This window comes from Trichosurus vulpecula, chromosome 8 (genome assembly GCF_011100635.1).
Source record: "Trichosurus vulpecula isolate mTriVul1 chromosome 8, mTriVul1.pri, whole genome shotgun sequence".
NCBI classification, from domain to species: domain Eukaryota; kingdom Metazoa; phylum Chordata; class Mammalia; order Diprotodontia; family Phalangeridae; genus Trichosurus; species Trichosurus vulpecula.
The window spans coordinates 212501440-212521364 of record NC_050580.1 but is presented as its reverse complement, the minus strand read 5'-3'; the positions used below and the strand labels follow the sequence as shown (position 1 = coordinate 212521364).

The window sequence follows — 19925 nt, the reverse complement described above, 5'->3', positions numbered from 1 at the left end:
AGTTAACAGTCCCATTAAGTCTTTGAATGGCAAATTCCAACTATCAGTGACTATTGCCTAAGGAACATCCTTAAAGCTAGCTCTAAATAGCTTGCATGCATTTCCTCCTGTGTTCATAAAATCTTCCCATTAAGATCATAAATAATTGCTCTAACCTATTTGCATCAGTTTCTCTTTAATTTTCTATTCTTCTCTAAATATACCTGATCTGAAAGAATTGAACCATATAACTTTATCTTTATGTTTTAGACGATGGAATGAATTCAAATCCACATTTAACTTTTCCCATTAATACAGAAATATTCTACAACTTCTCTCCTAAAGAGACTTACATTGAAATTCTTTTTCCTAAACTGAAGATGTCTCTGATTTAGTTCCAGTGATTAATTACACTATTTGTATTAATACCTAATTGCTCTTATATCACTTTAAAACATCTAGGGAGTCTATCTCACATAGATACAATATAACTTTAAAATCCCAGCCTTAGTCTATGGGATAATGATTCAACCTTACATTTGTAAACAATATTGTCTCATAAAACTTCTTTTCCTTTTTTCCCCAAATTATTCCCATTAGTATTTTAGAAGCCATATTATCTTTCATTTGGCTATACAACAGTACCAATGTTACCAGTCATTTGATTAAAACAAGATTTCACATATTTGCATTTTTTCCCCAAGTATAAGGTTCTCACCCAGAATTTGGAAAACTCACAGAAAACTGCAACCAATTAGCTTACAGGTGGAAATTCAGCAGGCCTTCTGAAAATCATACAAAAAGAATTTACAGAGCATTTTTCAAAGTATTTTCCCTTCTTTAAAACAGTTCAAAATTTATCCTGATATAAACAGGGATTGTCACTAAACTTTCATGAAGAAAATTATTTGGACAGCTCTAAAATGAGATGAGTCTCCTTAAAGCAAAATAACCTTTAAACATTTGGATTCATTCACAAATTAGTCCATAAACCTCCAGATTAACATAAATACATCTTTAGATGACACAGGCTTGAAAATCACACTCCTGTATTTTCAAAGTATTATAACAACTGAATTCTTTGTTATTACAGAATTTCTAAATATCACAAAATTCTTTAGTCAAAAAGATGTTGTAATGGGGATAACACTTAGTTTCTATACATTACATACCCAATTAAATTTGCTTCATTACAATAACAAAATTTTACCAGGACTTTTAAAAAACTTTTTCATAGGAATTCCTCTTGAATGGGACAGATGAGAGATGGGAGGTGAAGACTTAGCAGAAAAGAAGAAACACATAAGAAACTGTGTATTTCTTCCCTTCCCAAATGAATTTTATTTCATATCATTATCTGCTTTTATGAACCATGCAGGTTTGAATTTGGTACGCTGCTTTCTTCAAACTTCATCTTACGCATTCCAACCCCTGACTCTAATTCTTCCGTTTTTACAAAAGGGTTTGAATTAACAAAAGCCTAAGGAATTTGAAAGAGGTGAGCCATTTCCTTTCAAGCAAATGGAGCAAGCTAAAACAATTTTAGTTTTCCCTCCCTTCTGTCTACCTCAGCATGAGAAGAGAGGGATCCTTTTCACTTGCTGAGGAGGACTGACAAAGGTGAGTTAAAGAGGAACTCAGGATTATCCATAATAAAGATCTCAGCCACAGGTAAATTATCTTGGGCCGGGAAGTCCCTTTGAAAACAAAAGGACCTGCCTATGTTAATTTTCCAGGCGGGGAGCTTCCTTGACCAACAGTAAGATTTAATATTTTTAACACAGTCATACCTTACATAGACAGAGCTTAAGGATTATACAAATCAAAATCCTTCTTGTAGTAAATATCCAGAGATTCAATAAAACCTTTCATCACTAACTACAGGTTACAAGTTTCTTTTAGTTTCAGCTCCTAAGGTGGAGTGGGGGGAGGGGGTGGCCCAGAGCACATGGACCCTGAGCCATGTGGACTCAGCTGCAGTTTCTACCCCCACACCTGAATTCCTTTATACAAGTTTCTTTCTCTTTCCCAAATTCCACCCAAACTCCTAGCCTCTGCATTCCAATTACAATCTTTCTTTCCTAATCTTGACCCAAACTACCTTAAACATTTCAAGTAAATAAATTACATACTCACCCAGCTTTTCCTTTCCCCAGCTGGCTTTCTTTTCACCTTAAAACTTAAAGATTAAAATGACAACAACTTAAAACTTTTTTGGAAGTGAGAACTTTGAACTTGCCAGTCAAAGGTGAGTAGGACTCTGGAAAAAAGAGAATCCAGTGGTACCTTGTCCCCTCTCCTTGTACTGGAAGACTCAGAGTGTCTCTTTATTAGAGATTCACGCATTTTCCAAATTTGCCTTAGTGCCAAATGGTATAAGAAATTCTGACTTTATCTTTAGTCAAATTAGAACACATTTTCACTTAAATTTAAGGGAAAAGTTCCCACTTTCTTTCTTTTCTCTCTTCAGATCCAAACTGGCCAGGCTTGAAAAATGAAGTGAGAAAGAAAGAGCATTATTTTCCAGCAGTTTTCCAAAAGTTTACATTTTTCTCTCTCTCTCCCCAGAGGAGGGAGAGAAAGAGATAAGAGAGATTACAGGGTGTCAGGTTACACACTCACACAGAAACGCAGATGCAGAACACAGACACAAAACACAGAGGGGATTTTTTGAATCCTATACACAAAGTGCTTGGCCCTCTGATGAAACAGAGGCCAGGTGCCATGCTTTATTGGGGTCATGGAGACACTGCTTTTAAGATAATCTGGGGCAGATCCCCCGTTGGTCTCTTCCAGTTGTTTAGGAGATATTTTTCTCTTACTAGCTTCTTCAGAACTTTCATATAATGTATTTTATGTTCCCAAATGCATGGATTAAATTTATATTGATGAGTTGGGGGAGGGGCTGAAGGAGACTTCATTCTTTCCTGTGGATCATAGTCTAAGTTGCCTTTTTCTGGTATCTTGTCCTTGAAGTCTGCCAAGTGTGCAAGTTCCTTCCTTATGATGAAGAGAGATAATCAAGCAAAGACATCTGACTTTGCATTTGAATACTCTGTCACCTCTCTGCTATGAGGGGAGAGAGAGGTTTTATTATTTATTCTCCCATATGTTCAAAAATATTTATAGTAGAATTTTTGGTTGTACAATAGAACTGGAAACAAAATGAGTCCCATCAATTGGAGAATGGTTAAACATTATTGCATATGAATGAAAAGGAATATTATTGCAGCATAAGAAGTAATGATGGGGACACATTCAGAGAGAGGCTTGTGTGAAGGACCAGGTCAACAATTTATACAATGACTACAGTAATTTAAAGGAAAACATTTTTTGAAAGACTTAAGATCAATGCAATCAATGCAGTTACCAATAATGACTTCAGAAAACTCATGGAGAATTGTGTTTCCCAACCTTTGACAGAGAGGTGATAGACTCAAGTTTCAGAATGAGCTTTTCATTTTAATGTACAACCAACATGTGAATTTGTTTTTCTTGACTATACTTATTTATTACAAGAGAGGGTATGAGATATGAGGAAGATTATGAGATAGAATTTGCTGCCTATAAAGTGTGAAATCAAAAAAAAGGAAAAGAAAGAAAAGAACATGAATGAAGTATTAAAATATAAAGAAGAAAGCAGAAGGAAGTTCCAAAGGGCTCAAACATAAGCACAACAATTTTGTTATTGTTTTATTGATTTAGTATGCTTTAAAACTTTAATAGGAGTTAATGATTTCATATACAATCCCCTTTTATGTTCTTTGTATATTAAAATATTCATGTCTGTCAAGTTCGTTATAAAAAAAATTAAAAATAGCACACTAGCTTTCTTGTACCAAAGTACTTCGAAAGATATTTAGGCTAAAAGAGATTTCTCTTCTCTCCTGTTATCCCACTTAATCCCAAACTTTTTGAATTTGCTTTTACCGTTATTTTCCCTGTTCATGGGGTTTATTTTAGCCTTTCCTTTCCTAGTTCAGATAAAAATGAAATACCTACTCTTTCCTACCTTTATCCATCCCCTTCGAAAGATTCCTTTCCAATAGGTGTTTTCATTCCATCATCTTTCTTATTCTTTATCCCTTTTAGGATCTCTAGACTCTTTTCCCAGGAATTCTAATTCTTGGTGGAGGCATTGTGGTGCTTTGGGAAGTGTTCTGTAACCCTAGTCAGGGGAACCTGATCCTGTTCTTTGTCTTTTTCCTCATTACTAAACCTTTTTGATATCACACAGCTCTTTTGCTCTCCTGTTCTGTGTCTCCCTAGGCAAGTCTTCTTCCTGGGTACCCAACTACTCCCCCTCTTTATTGGATATTAATACTAATTAATATATATATTAATTGGATGTGCAATACTTTTAGTAGGAGTTAATCTTCTAAAGTGTCCAACCTTACCTTTCCCTCTGGATCTTGGCCCTCACAGAGTTCATTGCAATGCTGTTGTCTTACCCTGCTCGCACATTTCTGGGGTAGCTTAATATGACCGCCAGATGGTTTCCTTTCTGTTATACAGTATACAACTCCTATTCCTTTTTATGATCTTAGTTCTATTCTTATTTTCAAAATGGCACAGGAAAAATCAAAGACATCTTATCTACATTTCATCTTGAGTCAGGACCCAATCAATAATCCAGTCATTAGCTGGAGCCCCCTCCACACTTTCTCCTCTTCCCATCTAAGAGTTGTTCCTCGGTATTAACCTATCACCTCTCAAATTCTTTACTCATAAGGGATGACATTTTTCTCCTTGAAATATTAATTTACTTTTTCTACCTGCTCTTCATCTGATTTTTGAGGTTAATATCTTTTATTTCTTAAAGTTATTAGACAATTTACATTCTCAATATCTGGGTCTAGAGCCGATGCACAGAGTCCATTGCACAGCGCTGGTGGTTTTGTTATTTGCTTTTGGTATTTCTTTTTAAAAAAATTAATAGTATTTTATTTTTTCCCGATCACATGTAACGATAATTTTCAACATTCATCTTTTGAAAGATTTTGAGTTCTAAATTTTTCTCCTTCCCTCTTCCCAAAATGGCAAGCAATCTGATATGGGTTATACATGTGCAATCATATGAAACATATTTCTACATTAGTCATGCTGTGAAAGAAGAAAGAGAACAAAAGGAAAAACACAAAACTCCAAAAAAGTTGAAAATAATGTGCTTCAATCTGTGTTCAGACTCCATCAGTTCTTTCTCTGGAGGTGGCTAGCATTTCCCATCACATCTTTTGGAATTGTCTTGAATCACTGTATTGCTGAGAAGATCTAAGTCAATCATAGGTGATCATCACATAGTGTTACTGTTACTATGTACAATACTTTCCTGGTTCTGCTCACTTTTACTCAGCATCAGTTCATGTAAGTCTTTCCAGGTTTTTATGAAATCCACTTGCTCATATAGCACAATAGTATTCCATTACATTCATATGTCACAACCTGTTCAGCCATTCCCCAATTGATGGACATCCCCTCAGTTTCTGATTCTTTGCTACTACAAAAAGAGCTGTTATAAATGTTTTTGTACATGTAGGTCCTTTTTTCTTTTTAAAGATCTCTTTGGGATGTAGACCTTAGTGTTATTGCTGTATCAAAGGGTATGCACAGTTTGATTGCCCTTTGGGCATAGTTCCAAATTGCTGTCCAGAATGATTGGATCTATTCACAACTCCACCAACAACGCATTAGTGTCCCAATTTTCTCACATCTTCTTCAACATCTATCATTTTCATTTTCTGTTATATTAACCAATTTGATAGGTGTGAGGTGCTTCCAATATTTCTTAAGATTTTTTCTGCTTAATTTCTTAGAATGTAGTGTTTAGGTTTTCTTTTTCATTAATTTTTTTCTGGATCATCATAACCCTAATGTAATGAAGGTCATTCCACGGAGTATGCTCAGAGTTATGTTTGCTTGTTCTGATTGACCGCATGGGAGTTTTAGAGCTTGCTTGGGTCTATGTATAATTCAGGGCTTAAATTTTGAAATGGCGGAGTACCCTTGCGTGTGACCCAACCTTCAGTAATTTCTTCTTTTCCAGATACACATAGTGTCAGGACTGTCTTGAGCTACTTCCTGAGAGGATGTGTGTGGGAAGGGTCAGCTTGCCCTATTACCTATCCTGGCCTCCACACAGTCATAAGCACAGGGCGTTAAAAACACCTATCTTGTCTAGGCCCAACCCTGGGTTTTTACTGCCTCTTTTGTGTTTGTTCTTTCACGAAATTTTGGGACTGCATTTCTATCTTAAGACAGGCATTTCTAGGTGTGAAGGCAGCAATGTGAGTCAGATAAATCTAGAGGTTCTGGATTCCATCACCTCAGATATGAATGGCAGCAAGAGGAGGAACCTTGAGGACCAATAAGAAAGCTGGCCCAAACTAGTTTCTTTATACCAGGAAAAATGGGTATTGTTGTTTGGTCAGTGGACTTTGAAGTGAAAGGTAAAATGGTTAATTAGCAGTACTTCAAATTGCTTTGTATTTAGGTAGGTTTAAACATCAGTCTTGTTTCTTGCCACAACAATAATAGCTTGCTATAGCAATAATAATTTCTATTTGTTTAATTTTAGGCTTAGTGTCTGCACATGTCAGTCTTTTCTGTTAAGCATTTCTCTTGTGGGTAGGAAATAAAATGCCTGTCTACACTTCATTCTTATTATACATTGAATAGTCTTTCACTCCCTCCTTTTGGGGGAAATCCTAGAAAGTAGTCATAAGCCTAAGCTTTAAATAATTGTCCTCAGAGCAACATGGTAGTGGTTTAATGAACTGAACAATAAGAGAAAAAGAGACTTAACCTTTCTTTCATTAGGGGCCAGACTCTCCTTACATATGAACCCATTTCAGACAATTTGCCTGGATCCAGAGCAATGGGGCCAACAAAGTGGAGCTGAGATAGTGGAATATAGGAAGAAGGGCAGCAAACCACCCCACACTCCAAACTCCTATAAAAGGTCTAGAAAGTGAGCCAAACTGAATCCTAATGGGGGAATCCAAGAAACAAAGCCCCAGCGAATCACTTTTCCAGCCCACATTGGCAAGGGGAGACAAAGAGGTCTGCAGATACTGATGACTAAGTTTGGCCAGGAGAACTCCCTAGGTGAAAACACTCAAGCATGGGGAGAGCCTGTGCTTCTGGGTAAGAGGAGGTCCCAGACCTATATTTTATGTAGTGTATTAGAACAGGTATTAACTAGCAGCTTTGTCATTCACTACCCAGTTTGGGGTTGCAGATCTATGGCAGAATTATGAAGAGACCTGTGCCCAGGGGTGGCATTCTAGAATCAGAAGTTGTCACTGGCCCTGGGCTGTGTACTAGAGAGGAGTAAATTCAGAAATAAGTAGCAGTGCTGTGGCTCAGATAACAGATGTCAGGTGAGGTCTCAGTTCCAGCTTCCAGCTCAGTCTGAAGCTTGTCGAGGAATAACCACGGCAGGAATTCCAGACCAAAGAGGAGACTGCAATTGTCAGGCTGAACTAGCAGAGCTTTCAAGCTGTCTAATATCTGAGTCCAGAGCAGAGGGGACCCTTAGAGGAGAATTGAGTTATACAGTACCGTAGTCCCATGAGCAATTTCAGACTCCTTTCTTTAATTTCAGCATTCTGGTTATATAGAGTTGTTTTGTATGCTTCCAATCATACCTTAAAAAAGTTATATGGGCACAGCTAGGTGGTGCAGTGGGTAGAGCACTGACCCTGGAATCAGGAGGACCTGAGTCCAAATTTGGCCTCAGACACTTGACACATGTACTAGTTGGGTGACCTTGGGCAAGCCACTTAACACCAATTACCCTGCCTTCCCCTCTCAAAAAAAAGTTACATGATTTTTATCTTTGCTTCTGCATTTTATATTTTGATTGTCATTGTCTTTCTCAGAGGATCTATTATAAGTCTCTGTCATTTGTTGTAAATTCACAAGTCTCTGTTTAGTCTTGCTGGTTTATTCCTCAAGGGCTTTAATTTTTGTCCATATTTTTTGATACTTTTACTGATTCTTTGATTGTTCTTCAGAATCATTTGGGAAGTTTATAGAATTGCATCATTGGAATTTTAGGGAGACCTTGCAGAACTCATGAGTTCTTCAAAAGTTCAAATCTGGTTTCAGAGACTTATTAGCTGTGTGACCCTGGGAAATCCTGTTTGCCTCACTTCCTCATCTGGAAAGTGGGCTGGAGAAAGAAATTGCAAACTGCTCCAGTATCTTTGACAAGAAAACCCCAAATGGGGTCATGAAGAATTGGACATGACTGAAGATTAAACAATAGCAATAGCAAAATCTTTATTTATCCAAGGAGAATTTCGTGAAATTTTTTTTGTTTAAGAGCACTTTTGCATCAATAGAACTCTTTTTGTACTAATGCTCGTTCATTTCTTCTCTTCGGTCTGTTTTTGTTTGTCTTAATTGGTCACTCTACTGATTTTCTTATGGTGTTCTTGATGAAAATGTACTTACACCAATCCTTTCCCTTCAGAAGGCTCTCTCCTCAATCCTTTGTTCTCCCAAACCATCAAGGTTAGATAAAGTCTTTTTCTTTCAGAAAGTGAGCCTAACCAGTTGAGACACTGCTATAGTCAGAGTCTGATTGACCCTAGGCAGAAGAGCCCATTCTCTATATTTATCTATCTTTATGGGTTTTTTCCCAAATTTTCTCCAATTTCTACACTGACCCTTAGGAAGTTGGTAATAAAAGAGTCAGGACAGAGACCCTCATGACACTTCTGAGAGTGGTACTCAGAGAAGCCCTTTCACTTGGGTCTCTTTTTGACTTAAATTACCAAGGGAAAACACCCAAAAGACAAATTGCAGTTGCTAAAAAGGTTGAGGATGAGGGTACGGGATGGGAAATGGGGAAGTAGAAGTGCTAGGGAGTGCTAAGAAGCATAGGCTGGTAAGAGTTACTCTATGGTGCATTCTTTCTTTTGTTCTCTTCTTATAAATACTGACTTTTCTGAAATATTTGATGTAATGATAGGAGAGTTGAACTTGGTAAACCTCTCACACTGATACATTCCCAGATATAGCAACTTCTTTAAAACTTTTCCTTGTGATAGACACTATAACTATTGCATTTTGTAAACCACTATTCTACAACTAGCCTCTTGATAGTGCTTCTAAAGTGACCATTTTGAATCCCACTGCATGGAGTACACTGTTAGCCTAACAAGAAGGGTCAAGATGTGACTTTTCATTCAATGAGTTTCTTCTTGAAGGGAGTTGATAGTTTGAGAATCTGCTGGGTTGATCCTCTTCTATGCAGTTATGGCTAGAGGAGAGGATAATAATTTGAGAATCCCACTCAAGGAAAGAAAAAAAATATGAATGGATATATTCTTTTTAGTTACTGTTAAATTCAATGACCTGGATGAGCTTAAATTAGATGCTTAGGGAGCATAGGAAGTGCTACAAAAGGTCCACAAAGCTTTACTCTTTTTCCTTTTCTTTCCACAGGTAATACTTTCAAAAACTAATATTGCTCTATCAGAAAAGGAGAAGGTAGGGAGAAGGATGGTGATAAGGGACATCCTTATGGCCTATAGAAAGTCTTATTAGTTGTCTTGTTATTTAAGCCTCTTAAAATAAAGTTGATTTATAAATTTTATATTTATTAATATTTATATATTTATATCTATAAATTCATAAATTAGTCTTATCTGACTAATAGGGATTTATGTATTTTTAATGAAGAAATATTTTTTTACTGCACTTACTTTCAGAAAACAGTCATTTAGATTTAGCATCTCATGCTGACATTAAAAATTTAACAAAGGCCAGATTCTATGCTTCAATAAACAACCAAGTCCATTTAAGTACTTTATGAAATTCACTAGGTAGAGAACTTTTAAAATTCACATCATTTCAAGATGCATTTTGAACTATGGAACAAACCTTATCTTCCATTTCTTCATCTTAATATTTCTTCCTTGAATTGGTGCTCAATTATCTCTCTCAGCACACAACCTCATCATGACTCTGTCTGTGGAAGAATTTAAATTAAAGGTGAAACAAAATAAAAGTACAATAAAAATCTCTGAAACTTCATGATATGGCCTGATTTGGTTTGCTGTTGCCGTCTCTGAGTATTTGGCACAAGCAACTCTTGATTTATAACATGCACAATATAAATTAAAACAGCATAAAGGAAAATCCATAGTTACATAAAAGAATATTGTAATAATAAATGCTAGCTTGGAGGTCACTAATCCATGTATATTAAGACCATTGATTATTCAGAGCTAAGATCAGAATTTATAATAAACAGGAAGAAAGAATAATGATAGGACAAAGATGTGATACATGCATACAAAGATTCATCCTTGAATTTAGTTACTTAAAATTTAAAAAAATGGGTAGTGGACAATAGGAATATATAATACCAACAATAATATTTTCATTCAAAAGTCAAAACAAGAGGGGCAGAGCCAAGATGGCAGCTGGTAAGCAGGGAATAGTCTGAGCTCCGTGCCGAGACTCTCCAAAAACTTATAAAAAATGGCCCTGAACCAATTCTAGAATGGCAGAACCCACAAAACAGCAGAGGGAAGCAGGGCCCCAGCCCAGGACAGCCTGGGTGGTCTCTGGGTGAGGTCTATCCCACACGGAGCTGGGAGCTGGGAGCTGGGAGCTGGGAGCTGGGAACGGAGTGGAGCAGAGCCCAACCTGAGCAGCGTGGACCATCCAGACCAGAAGCTGGGCGGAGGGGGCCCTAGCACCCTTAATCAGTGAGCTGTGGCAGTTATGAGACTTCTCAACCCACAAACACCAAAGACTGCAGAGAAGGTTAGTGGGAGAAGCTGCCGGAGTGGAAGGAGTTCGCGGTTCAGCTTCCAGCCCCGGGGGCAGCGGAGATGGGGCAGCTACAGCTGTTGTTACTTCCGGCCCCAGGCCCACCTGGTGGGAGGAATTAAGTGGCAGATCAGAGCAGGGGTGCACAGCCTGCCGAAGATCTAAGCCCAGTTTGGGTTGGGGGTCCTTGGGGAAGGAGCAGTGCTGGTGCAGCAGAGCTGGCACCTCCCCCCCAAACGTGGAACATAGAACTCTGTAATCTACAAGCAGTCATACCCCACTGAAAAACTCAAGGGTCAAGTTAGTTGGCTGGGAATATGGCCAGGCAGTGAAAACGCACCCAAATTCAGTCTCAGACTTGGCATTCTTTCTTTGCTGACAAAGAAGACCAAATCATACAGACAGAAGAAATTAATAAAGTCAAAGAGCCTACAACAGAAACCTCCAAGAAAAACATGAACTGGTCCCAGGCCATGGAAGAGCTCAAAAAGGAGTTGGAAAAGCAAGTTAGAGAAGTAGAGGAAAAATTGGGAAGAGAAATGAGAAGGATGCGAGAAAACCATGAAAAACAAGTCAATGACTTGCTAAAGGAGACCCAAAAAAATACTGAAAAATACACTGAAGAAAACAACACCTTAAAAAACAGACTAACTCAAATGGCAAAAGAGCTCCAAAAAGCCAATGAGGAGAAGAATGCCTTGAAAGGCAGAATTAGCCAAATGGAAAAGGAGGTCCAAAAGACCACTGAAGAAAATACTACTTTAAAAATTAGATTGGAGCAAGTGGAAGCTAGTGACTTTATGAGAAATCAGGATATATAAAACAGAACCAAAGGAATGAAAAAATGGAAGACAATGTGAAATATCTCCTTGGAAAAACCACTGACCTGGAAAATAGATCCAGGAGAGATAATTTAAAAATTATTGGACTACCTGAAAGCCATGATCAAAAAAAGAGCCTAGATACCATCTTTCAAGAAATTATCAAGGAGAACTGCCCTGATATTCTAGAGCCACAGGGCAAAATAGAAATTGAAAGAATCCATCGATCACCTCCTCAAATAGATCCCAAAAAGAAATCTCCTAGGAATATTGTTGCCAAATTCCAGAGCTCCCAGATCAAGGAGAAAATACTGCAAGCAGGCAGAAAGAAACAATTTGAGTATTGTGGAAACCCAATCAGAATAACCCAAGATCTGACAGCTTCTACATTAAGAGATCGAAGGGCTTGGAATGCAATATTCCGGAGGTCAATGGAGCTAGGATTAAAACCTAGAATCACCTACCCAGCAAAACTGAGTATCATATTCCAAGGCAAAATATGGATTTTCAATAAAATAGAGGACTTTCAAGCTTTCTCAGTGAAAAGACCAGAACTGAATAGAAAATTTGACTTTCAAACACAAGAATCAAGAGAAACATGAAAAGGTAATCAAGAAATGGAAATTGCAAGGGACTTACTAAAGTTGAACTGTTTTGTTTACATTCCTACATGGAAAGATGATGTGTATGATTCATGAGACCTCAGTATTAGGGTAGTTGAAGGGAATATGCATATATATATATATGTTTATGTATATATATAAGTGAATGTGTATGTATGTATCTATGTGTATATGTATGCATGTGTATGTATGTATATATATATGTGTGTGTGTTTTTATATATGTATATATACATATATATGTAAAAGAGAGAGAGCAGACACAGGGTGAGTTGAAGATGAAGGGAAGATATCTAAAAGAAATAAAATGAAATTAAGGGACTAGAGAGCAACATACTGAGAGAGGGAGATAGGGAGAGATAGAATGGGGTGAATTATCTCGCATAAAGGTGGCAAGAGGAAGCAGTTCTGTGGGAGGAGGGGAGAGGGCAGGTGAGGGGGGAATGAGTGAACCTTGCTCTCATCAGATTTGGCCTGAGGAGGGAATACCATACATACTCAGTTGGATATCTTACCCCACAGGAAAGAAGAGGGAGGAAGATAAAAAAAAATAAAAGGGGGGGGATGATGGAGGGGAGGGCAGATGGGGGTGGAGGTAATCAAAACAAACACTTTGGAAAGGGGACAGGGTCAAGGGAGAAAATTCAATAAAGCAGGATGGGTTGGGAAGGAGCAAAATGTAGTTAGCCTTTCACAACATGAGTATTGTGGAAAGGTTATACATAATGATACATGTGTGGCCTAGGTTGAAGTGCTCGACTTCTTAGGGAGGGTGGGTGGGAAGGGAAGAAGGGAGAGAATTTGGAACTCAAAGTTTTAAAAACAGATGTTCAAAAACAAAAAAAAAAGTTTTTGCATGCAACTAAAAAATAAGATACACAGGCAATGGGGCATAGAAATTTATCTTGCCCTACAAAAAAGGAAGGGAAAAGGGGATGGGAGGGGAGTGGGGTGACAGAAGGGAGGGCTGACTGGGGAACAGGGCAACCAGAATATATGCCATCTTGGAGTGGGGGGAGGGTAGAAATGGGGAGAAAATTTGTAATTCAAACTGTTGTGAAAATCAATGCTGAAAACCAAATATGTTAAATAAATAAATTTAATTAAAAAAAAAAAGTCAAAACAATGTAAATAAATTACCACAACAAAGAGTCCGAAAGAACCCGGAAAGCTTACTAGTCAGCAAACATTTGACTTACTTGCCAAATGGAGCAAGCCTGTTGCTAAAAGCAACATTGATTTGACCTTAAACTCATCTGTGAAATATTACGAATGATGACGGATGATAGTGAACAATATGGTCTCATAAGGCAGAGAGAAGCAATAAAAAGAATAAAGCCAGTTTAAAGAAAGCCTGGCAAGATATCTAAGACAAATTATCCAGAGGGCCTTCAAGGAGGAAAAGGGAAAGAGGACTACAAACAAAAGAAAAATTAAAGGATTTGTAAAAAAGTTAAATCAAGGATAGTGGAATAATTACACTTGAACACTAAGATCACAGTTGCTGAAGTGATTATGGAGGAGGATGAAATACAGAACAAAGATGGGAAAAACAGCTGGATTGGACCATGTTGGAGGTGGTGCAATTATGAGGGCATTAAGAGACCGATTAACAGGGGATTAGAAGAAAAGGAAGATACCAAAAGCATTGAAAAAATTTTGAAACTTTTTAATAACACAAAATGAACAAATGAACATTGATAATTACCAGTCTATATTATTATCTTGCCATCTATAAAAATCTTCATGAGGATCATTTATAAACATTGTTTTGTTGATTGTCTAGACTTAAAAAAAGTGATGGAGGAAATGTTAATGATGCATGCTAGTTGTTAAACAGGTACCAGTATGTTCTTGCTCACAGCTACCCCTTTTTCACTTAAGAGTTTATTCCCTAGCTATAGGTTTCAAAGGTATCTGATCTGGTTTTCTTCTGTTTTTTTTTATTTTTGATCTTTAATATTCAGGTTACATATGCACTTTGTATTTACTGTGGTATTTGGTGTTAGATGCCATCTAAACCCAATTTCTGCCTGACTGCTTTCTAGCTTTTCTGGAAATTCATGTCAAATAAGAAATTTTTCCCTAGGTAATTTACATTTTCAGGTTCATAGAACCTTAAGTTATTGAATTTATTTTTTGTCAAAAAAAAATCTTCTTTGCTCTGTTTGACTGATTTAATTTTTCTGTTTTTTTAAGCCTTTATCAAAAAAGTTATATGATAACTGCTTTATAATATAATCTGAGGCCTGAAAGTGCTATTCTACCTTTGTTCCTACTTTGAAGATAATTTTTCCTTGATATTTTATGTAGTTTTGTTCCTCCACATGATTTATTTTTATTATTATTATTATTATTTCTAGTTCTATAAAGTATCCCTTTGGTAGATTGATTGGCATAGCATTAAATCTGTAAATTAATTTCAATAATAACAATTTTTTTTACATATGTATAGCCCAATCAGAAGCAATGAATGTCCTTTAAGTTGTTTTATATTTTAAGGAGCAGTTTATAAATGTATCTATGCAGGTCTTTAATGCATCTTTGTGGACTGACTCTAAGATATTTTATGTATTTTGTAGTTATTTTAAAAGCAACTTCCCCTTTCTATTATTTCTTTCTGCTTATTGATATACAAAAATGCTGTTGATTTTCGCAGGTTTATTTTGTATCTGGCTACTTTACTGAACTTGTTAATTTCATTAATTTCTATGACGACTCTCCAGGATTTTGTAAGTGAACCATCATGTTGTCTGCAAATAGGGAAAATGCTCTTTACACTTTGCCTGTGTTTAGCCCTTTAATTTTCCCTTTGTCTTACTGTTCTTGCTAGCATTTCTAGAATGATGCCAAATAACAGTGAGGAAAGGGTGTATTTTTGCTTTATTTCTATATTTATTGGGAATAATTATAGTATTTTCCAATTGTTTATAATGCTAACTTTGGTTAGATAGATACTTTTATCATTGAAAAAAATCTATGCATACATAAGCATATAGCTATGCTTTGTTTAGCATAAATAATGTACTGTCAAGGATTTTTCTGCATCTATTGAAATATTTAAATGATTTTAGATGTGCTTGTTTTGAATATTCATTATGTTAATTTCTTTCCTAACACTGAATCATCCTTGCATTTCTGGTGGCTAAGTGCAACTTGATCACAATGAATAATTTTTAGATAAATAGCTGATTACTATAATATTTATTATCAAAATTTATTATTAATGATATTTTTCTTAACTTGTTTTCATCCTTTTCTGCTTTAAGCATTTTGACTATATTTGTTTTATAAATTGAGTTTGGTAGAGTGTTTCCTTTCTCTTTTTCGAGAAAAACTTGTTTAGAATGGGAAATTTATTGCTCAAAACTTTCATGAAATTCTCCTATAAATCCATTTGGACTAGTGATTTTTTTTTCCTTTGGTATTCCCCCCCATAATTATTTCAATTTCCTTCTCTGAAATTGGATTTTTAAAGGTGTCCTGGTAATTTTGTTATTTTATGTTTTTGTAGCTAATTCTCTATTTTTTTGAAATTCTAACTTTTTGGGGGGCACATAACTGTTCCTTCTATTTTATTACAATATTCTCCTCCCATGTATGTTGTGATTTCAACTTGTTCATTTCTTACTTTGTTAACTTTATTTCCTTTTTACTTCTTAATTGAGTTGGGTAAGTGTCACTGATTTTTTTTAGTGTTTTCAAAGGATTAGTTTTTAATTTTTATCAGTTCCTCTATCTTTTTTTGGTTTCCAACTTATTTATTTTCTTCTAATTTCAATGTTTTCTCTTTTATGTTTATTTGAAGTTTATTTATTTGCTAGTTTTCTAATTGTTAATTACAAATTCAGTCCATTATTTTTTTTGTTTCATTGATGCATATTCTCAGAGATATAATTTTTCTTCTGAGAACTGCTATCACTCTACCCCAGAAATATTTGTATATTGTCTCATCATTTTCAGTCTTTTTAAAATTATTATTACTTGTTTCTGAAATTCATTCTTTGACCCATTCAGTATTCATTATAAGTCTCCATTTAGTGCTGTATATTTTGCTTGTCCTCCTTCTATTAATTGTTATTTGCATTTCATTATGGTCTAAGAAGTATTTTCTTAGTATCTCTGCTTTTTTACATTTACTTATAATTTCTCAAGGGCAATTAGGTGGCACAGTGTATAGAGTGCTGGGCCTGGAGTCAGGAAGACACCTTCCTCAGTTCAAATCCAGCCTCAGACACCTACTAGCTGTGTGACCCTGGGCAAGTCACTTAACCCTCTTTACCTCAGTTTCTTTATTTGTAAAATGAGCTAAAGAAGGAAATGGCAAACTACTCCAATATCTTTGCCAAGAAAACCCCAAATAGCATCATGAAGAGTTGGACCTGACTAAAATGACTGGCCACCACCACCACCAACAATAATTTCTCTATGTCCTAGTCTTTGTGACAATTTTTTGTTAGAGTGCCACAAACTTCTGAGAATAGGTATATTCTTTAATGTTCCCATTGAGAAGATGCCATGTCTTCCAATCTTAAATTGTCCAACAGATTGTTCAGTCCTGTATTTTCTCTTCCACTTATTTTTTAGTTAGATTTACTCTGTTCACTGTTACTATTCTCTGTGTTTATAACTGCCATCTGCTGAAGTTTCATGGTACTGCCTTTTGTTGCTTTTTCTGCTTTAGAAAAATGCCATCACTTCTAGGCCATTTCCAAACCACACTGCCTAAGTTCTGGCCATTTTCCTCATCTTTGTCTCACCAGAATCCAGATCTGGTCCCCGGTCCTCTGGGTCCTAGTAGGTGAGCCTTCACCTCATCTTGCCTGGGAGGCCTCCATGTCACTTTTAGCCATTAGCCTCCCCTCCCCACCCCAGCTCTCCTTAATGTTTTGTATTCCTCTATTATAAATAGTATACATACCTTGAGGGCAAGGGATATCTTGTTTGCTTATGTTTGTGTTCCCTGCATTTTCTTGAATCCTGCAGCATGGTAAGTGCTTTTTCATTTGTTCATTCATTTTAGGGTGAAATTGCCCCCGCCGACATATTTTAAGACTAATCAATATATTGTCTGCTTTTCTGTTAATCATTCTTGCAGTCTTGTCTGATTGGGACAAAGAAGGCAGCTGTAAGACTCTTCTTAGTTGTAAGTTCCTAAGCTTTACTGCTGGATGATTTAGGGTGATTGAATTCCATTAATTTCTTCCATGTCTTACAGTACAGTGTTCTTTCCATACAATCAGTACTTGCCACTGAGTCTTTTTAAAACAATATTTTTCTTAATATCTTTTGTTTTCACATAACGTTCATTTCTAAACATATTCCCCCACCCCTATTCAGTAAGACACCCTTTATAACAATTTTAAGAGATGGGGAAAAACAGTTCAAAAATGATTGTAATAACTAGCATTTACATAGTGTTTTAAGGTATGAAAATTGCTTTACAAATATTAACTCATTTTTATCCTCACAACTAAGTATGATAGTTTATTGTGGGAAGTGGAAGATGAAATGACTGAGGAAACAAAGGTTTGAACTTCCAAGCATGTTGATTTATTAAACAACGTATAGGAATTGCTCAACAAACTGGGACCAGACCTCCTTACCTGAGGCCTGGATCTTCAATACAAGAGGAGATAGACTTTTATACACTAAAAATAATCACTGAAGTCAGGAGGACCTGAGTTTAAATCCAGCTTCAGAAACTTGACACACTTATTAGCTGTCTGAGCTTGGGCAAGTCGCTTAACCCCAATGGCCCTGTCTTCCCTCCTGCAAAAAAAAAAAACCCAAAACAAAACAAAATAATTAATCAAATATGGCCAACTAATTAAAAGGAAACAGCACAACCATTAGGTAATTTACTGTCTAATTGGATGGAGGATTAGGGGCTTTCCAAATTAGCAATGAGAGAGCGGAAAGGTGTAATTCCCTGAATTCAGAAAAAGGGTTGTCCTATTCTTCCTAAGTGTTTGTAAATAATCAAAGGAATGTGGAAACAATAACTGATTGATCAATATGGGGCCACTTTTGAGACAAGACATATAGGTTGCTTGAGACATATAATTGTGAGAAAACTCCTTGCGTTAATCTTTGGATCAGACTGGGTTTCTGGTCTGCATAATCTAGATACTTATTCAAGGTCTCTAAGCATCAGGTAGAGGTGGTCCAGCTTCTCAGTCACACAAAGCTAAGTTCAAACAACATCTTCCAATTCCCACTGAATAACGGTTTTTCATAAGACAATTTGGACTATACACTATAGTTGATTAGAAAGGAAACTGAGCTAGCTCTAGAACTGAGCCACAAAATGGAATCAGTGTGGTTCACTCAGTTCTCACAATTAACCAGTTGCTGTTCTGATCCTCTCATTTCCCACAACTTCCTCATTATCACTATAGAGAATATCTCATGCCTATAGTGCCCTACCTCTGCAAAGAAAAGAGGGATTATATTTTCTTATCTCTTCCTCAGGTTCAATCTTGGTCATTGTAATCGCAGAATATTCAATTTGTGGGTTTTGTTATTTCCATTTATTATTGTAGTCATTGTATATTATTGTTTTCCTGACTCTACTTACTTCAGTCTGTGTCAATTCACATCAATCTTTTCATGCATCTGTGAATTCTTCATATTCATCTTTGATTATAGTACAGTAATATCCCATTATATTCAGGAGCCACAATTTGTTTAGCTATTCCCCAGTCAATGGGCATGGATTCTGTCTTCTTTGTTACTACAAAACTTGCTGCTGTAAATATTTTGGTGGATACTGATCTTTCTGCTTTGTGCTTCACATTACCATCTTGGCATCAAATATTATGGTAATTTTAGTCACTTTTTTGGCAGGGCAATTGGGGTTAAGTGACTTGCCCAAGGTCACACAGCTAGTACATGTGTCAAGTGTCTGAGGTCAGATTTGAACTCAGGTTCTCCTGACTCCAGGGCCGGTGCTCTACTCACTGCGCCACCTAGCTGCCCCAATTTTAGTCACTTTTAAAAGAAGCATAATTCCAAATTGCTTTTCAGAATTATCAGACCAATTTACAGCTTCAGCAGTATATCATGTGCCTGTATTCCCACATCCCTTCCAACATGATTTCCATTATTTTCTCTCTGACTATTCCTTGAGTGTAAAATGAACTGTTTTGATTTCTTCTTTGAATTGTTTTGATTTCTGTTTCCCTTATTATTATCATTGATTTGAAGCAATGTTTCATGTGGTTTAAAGTTTATAATTCCTTTGAGAACTGTTTGTTCATATGTCTTAATTACTTATCCATTAGGAAAGGGCTCATGTTCTTTTATGTTTTTACTAGTTCCTTATATATCTTAGGCAGCAGGTTCTCATCAGAGATATTTGATGCAAAAATTTTCCCCTCAATGACATTTTCCCTTCTTATCCTACTTGCATTGATATTTTTGTGCATATAAAAGCTTTTCAAATGCGAGTAATCAAAATTTTCTATTTTTTTGTGATTTCTTCTGTCTTTTGAATAATTAAGAACTCTTCTCATAGATGTGAAAGGTACCCAAAACGGCTACCTAGTCATTTTGAGGCTGGAGATAAAATTCTCATAGCCCATTCTATTCGTCTTAACAACTTCAGTCCTATTGCTGCTATCCCTCAACCTCAGCTAGCATTAGGTCATGCAAATTGCCTTGAATCTCCACTAAGCCTCAGCAAGTTACCGGGAATAGGGGAAGAAGAGAGG

General features: G+C 36.4%; 1 protein-coding gene across 1 annotated transcript in view; it reads left to right on the top strand.

The window, feature by feature from the left end:
• SLC35F4 (solute carrier family 35 member F4) overlaps nt 1-19925 on the top strand; it is a 309305-nt gene that overhangs the window by 93253 nt on the left and 196127 nt on the right. Inside the window, 2 exon segments of the mRNA XM_036736238.1 lie at nt 4852-4870; nt 16721-16760. Of these exon segments, the coding sequence (XP_036592133.1) occupies nt 4852-4870; nt 16721-16760 (59 nt within the window).